The sequence below is a fragment of the Aplysia californica genome, unplaced genomic scaffold (assembly GCF_000002075.1).
Source record: "Aplysia californica isolate F4 #8 unplaced genomic scaffold, AplCal3.0 scaffold00756, whole genome shotgun sequence".
NCBI classification, from domain to species: Eukaryota; Metazoa; Mollusca; class Gastropoda; order Aplysiida; family Aplysiidae; genus Aplysia; species Aplysia californica.
In genome coordinates, this window is record NW_004798026.1 from 104,150 (window position 1) to 106,029 (window position 1,880).

Consider the following 1,880-nt stretch of genomic DNA (forward strand, 5'->3'; position numbering starts at 1 on the left):
CCCCCATTCTGTCTCAAATACGTCACGGCATCCATTTAAGATAGATGGGTATTTATCCATCACGGCATCCATTTAAGATAGATGGGTATTTATCCATCACGGCATCCATTTAAGATAGATGGGTATTTATCCATAAAAAGCAAGGCAAATAAACAAGCTCTGGGATGATACCAATATTGCTATATTATGCCCCCCCCCAAAAAAAAAAAAGTGACGAGCGCATGATTCCACCGCGTCGTGTTCACATTCAGAGGATCACATTTCGAAAAAGATTTAATGAGGGAGTTATCGACTACTTTGATCTGTAGCACACGACACTGACGTCATTGTTGGAATAAATTACCTGAGCTTAATATATGGAGCCTTCAGGAAATGTTACGTAAATTGAAATGACGCAAAAAAAAGTAATTGCGAAATGTAATTAATTATGTTGTTACGAATTGAGCACATTGATTGTAGCTGGGATTATGATGATGTTGTTGTTGTTGTCGTCGTTGTCGTCGTCGTTGTCGTCGTCGTAATCGTTGTTGTTTTTGTTGTTGATGATGATGAGGATGATGATGATGATGACGATGGTAATGATGATGATGATGATGACGAGGAGGATGATGATGATGATGACGAAGAGGAGGAGGAGAAGAAGAAGGAGGAGGATTATCCTGAACCATAAAAGCGTGAGTAATAGATACAGAGTAAACAAAACAAAAACAAAAACAAAATAGAAGCAATAATATAGCAAAAACAAAAACAAAATAAAATGAAATAAAACAAACAAACACACCCCCTAAAGAAAGAAAACCAAACAAACATAATAATTATAATCATTAGTTAGTTTTAGTTTAGTACGGGGTTTTACGGCGCTTGCAACAACTGCCTAACATACGGTCACACGAGCGCCCCAATTAATCATTATTATAAAATGTTCCCCTCTGTCTCTCAGATTCCCCGCCCGCCCGCCCGCCCACGTCTCGGCAGAACATCAGATCTCTCTCTCCACACGCGTCAGCCACACAGCGCTCGTCACCGCTCACTCGCCACCACTCCGAGGAACCTGACTCAGGCGAGAGTCGAGAAGGCGTGAGTCGAGAAGAAGACATCTGCTGTTGCCATGGCAACGGAATGCCAGGAAATGACGCCATCGGGATACAACCGAGACAATAAACGACCGGTGACGTCATCGGCCACTGCAACAACATCCGACAAGATTCAGGAAAGTGGTACAAGTGGTGGTGGTGGTGGTGGTCGTGGTGGTGAGGAGGAGGAGGAGGAGGCGTTGGCCACCGAAGGAATTCTGATCCAAACGATTTCAAACGATTCGGGGAATTCGACTCATCAAACTAAACAGATTAACGTTCCGCCAAACATGAACACTGCAAATACTGACGTCAGACAAAAAGACAGCACGTCGTCTGCACGCGAAATAATCGGGAACCCCCCGAAAGAACAGCAAAAAGTCATGCTGGACAAGCGAAGAGCCACCTCTGACGGGCTCCCAGGACTCACAAAGTCCTGGGACACCCGCGAAATTGACGCCATTTTGGCGCGAAAGATGAGCAGTACCGACCTGAATAGCGCGCGGCCAAAGAAGAAGATTTCTGCCATCGGAACCGTGGTGGAAGAGCCGGCATCATGGCGGACGATAGGCGAATCGGAGGCGCTGAGAAGAACAAAATGTCGACGTGTCTATGCCAAGCTAGGACAGCACAAGGACTTAGCCTTGTTTTATCGGGCCGGCAAGTTCTTTGCCATGACTGCTTGGTGCTCTCATATGGGTGAGTAAATGAGTGAGTGAGTGAGTGAGTGAGTGAGTGAGTGAGTGAGTGAGTGAGTGAGTGAGTGAGTGAGTGAGTGAGTGAGTGAGTGAGTGAGTGAGTGAATGA

The 1,880-nt window shown here is 45.4% G+C and overlaps 1 protein-coding gene across 1 annotated transcript in view; it reads left to right on the forward strand.

The window, feature by feature from the left end:
* The window catches only part of LOC101860850, a gene marked incomplete at its 3' end in the record, with an annotated part of 15,046 nt that extends 13,274 nt beyond the window's left edge, over nucleotides 1-1,772 (forward strand). Inside the window, 1 exon segment of the mRNA XM_035972603.1 lies at nucleotides 941-1,772. Coding sequence (XP_035828496.1) covers nucleotides 1,109-1,772 — 664 coding nt within the window.
* Nucleotides 1,773-1,880: the final 108 nt, after the last annotated feature.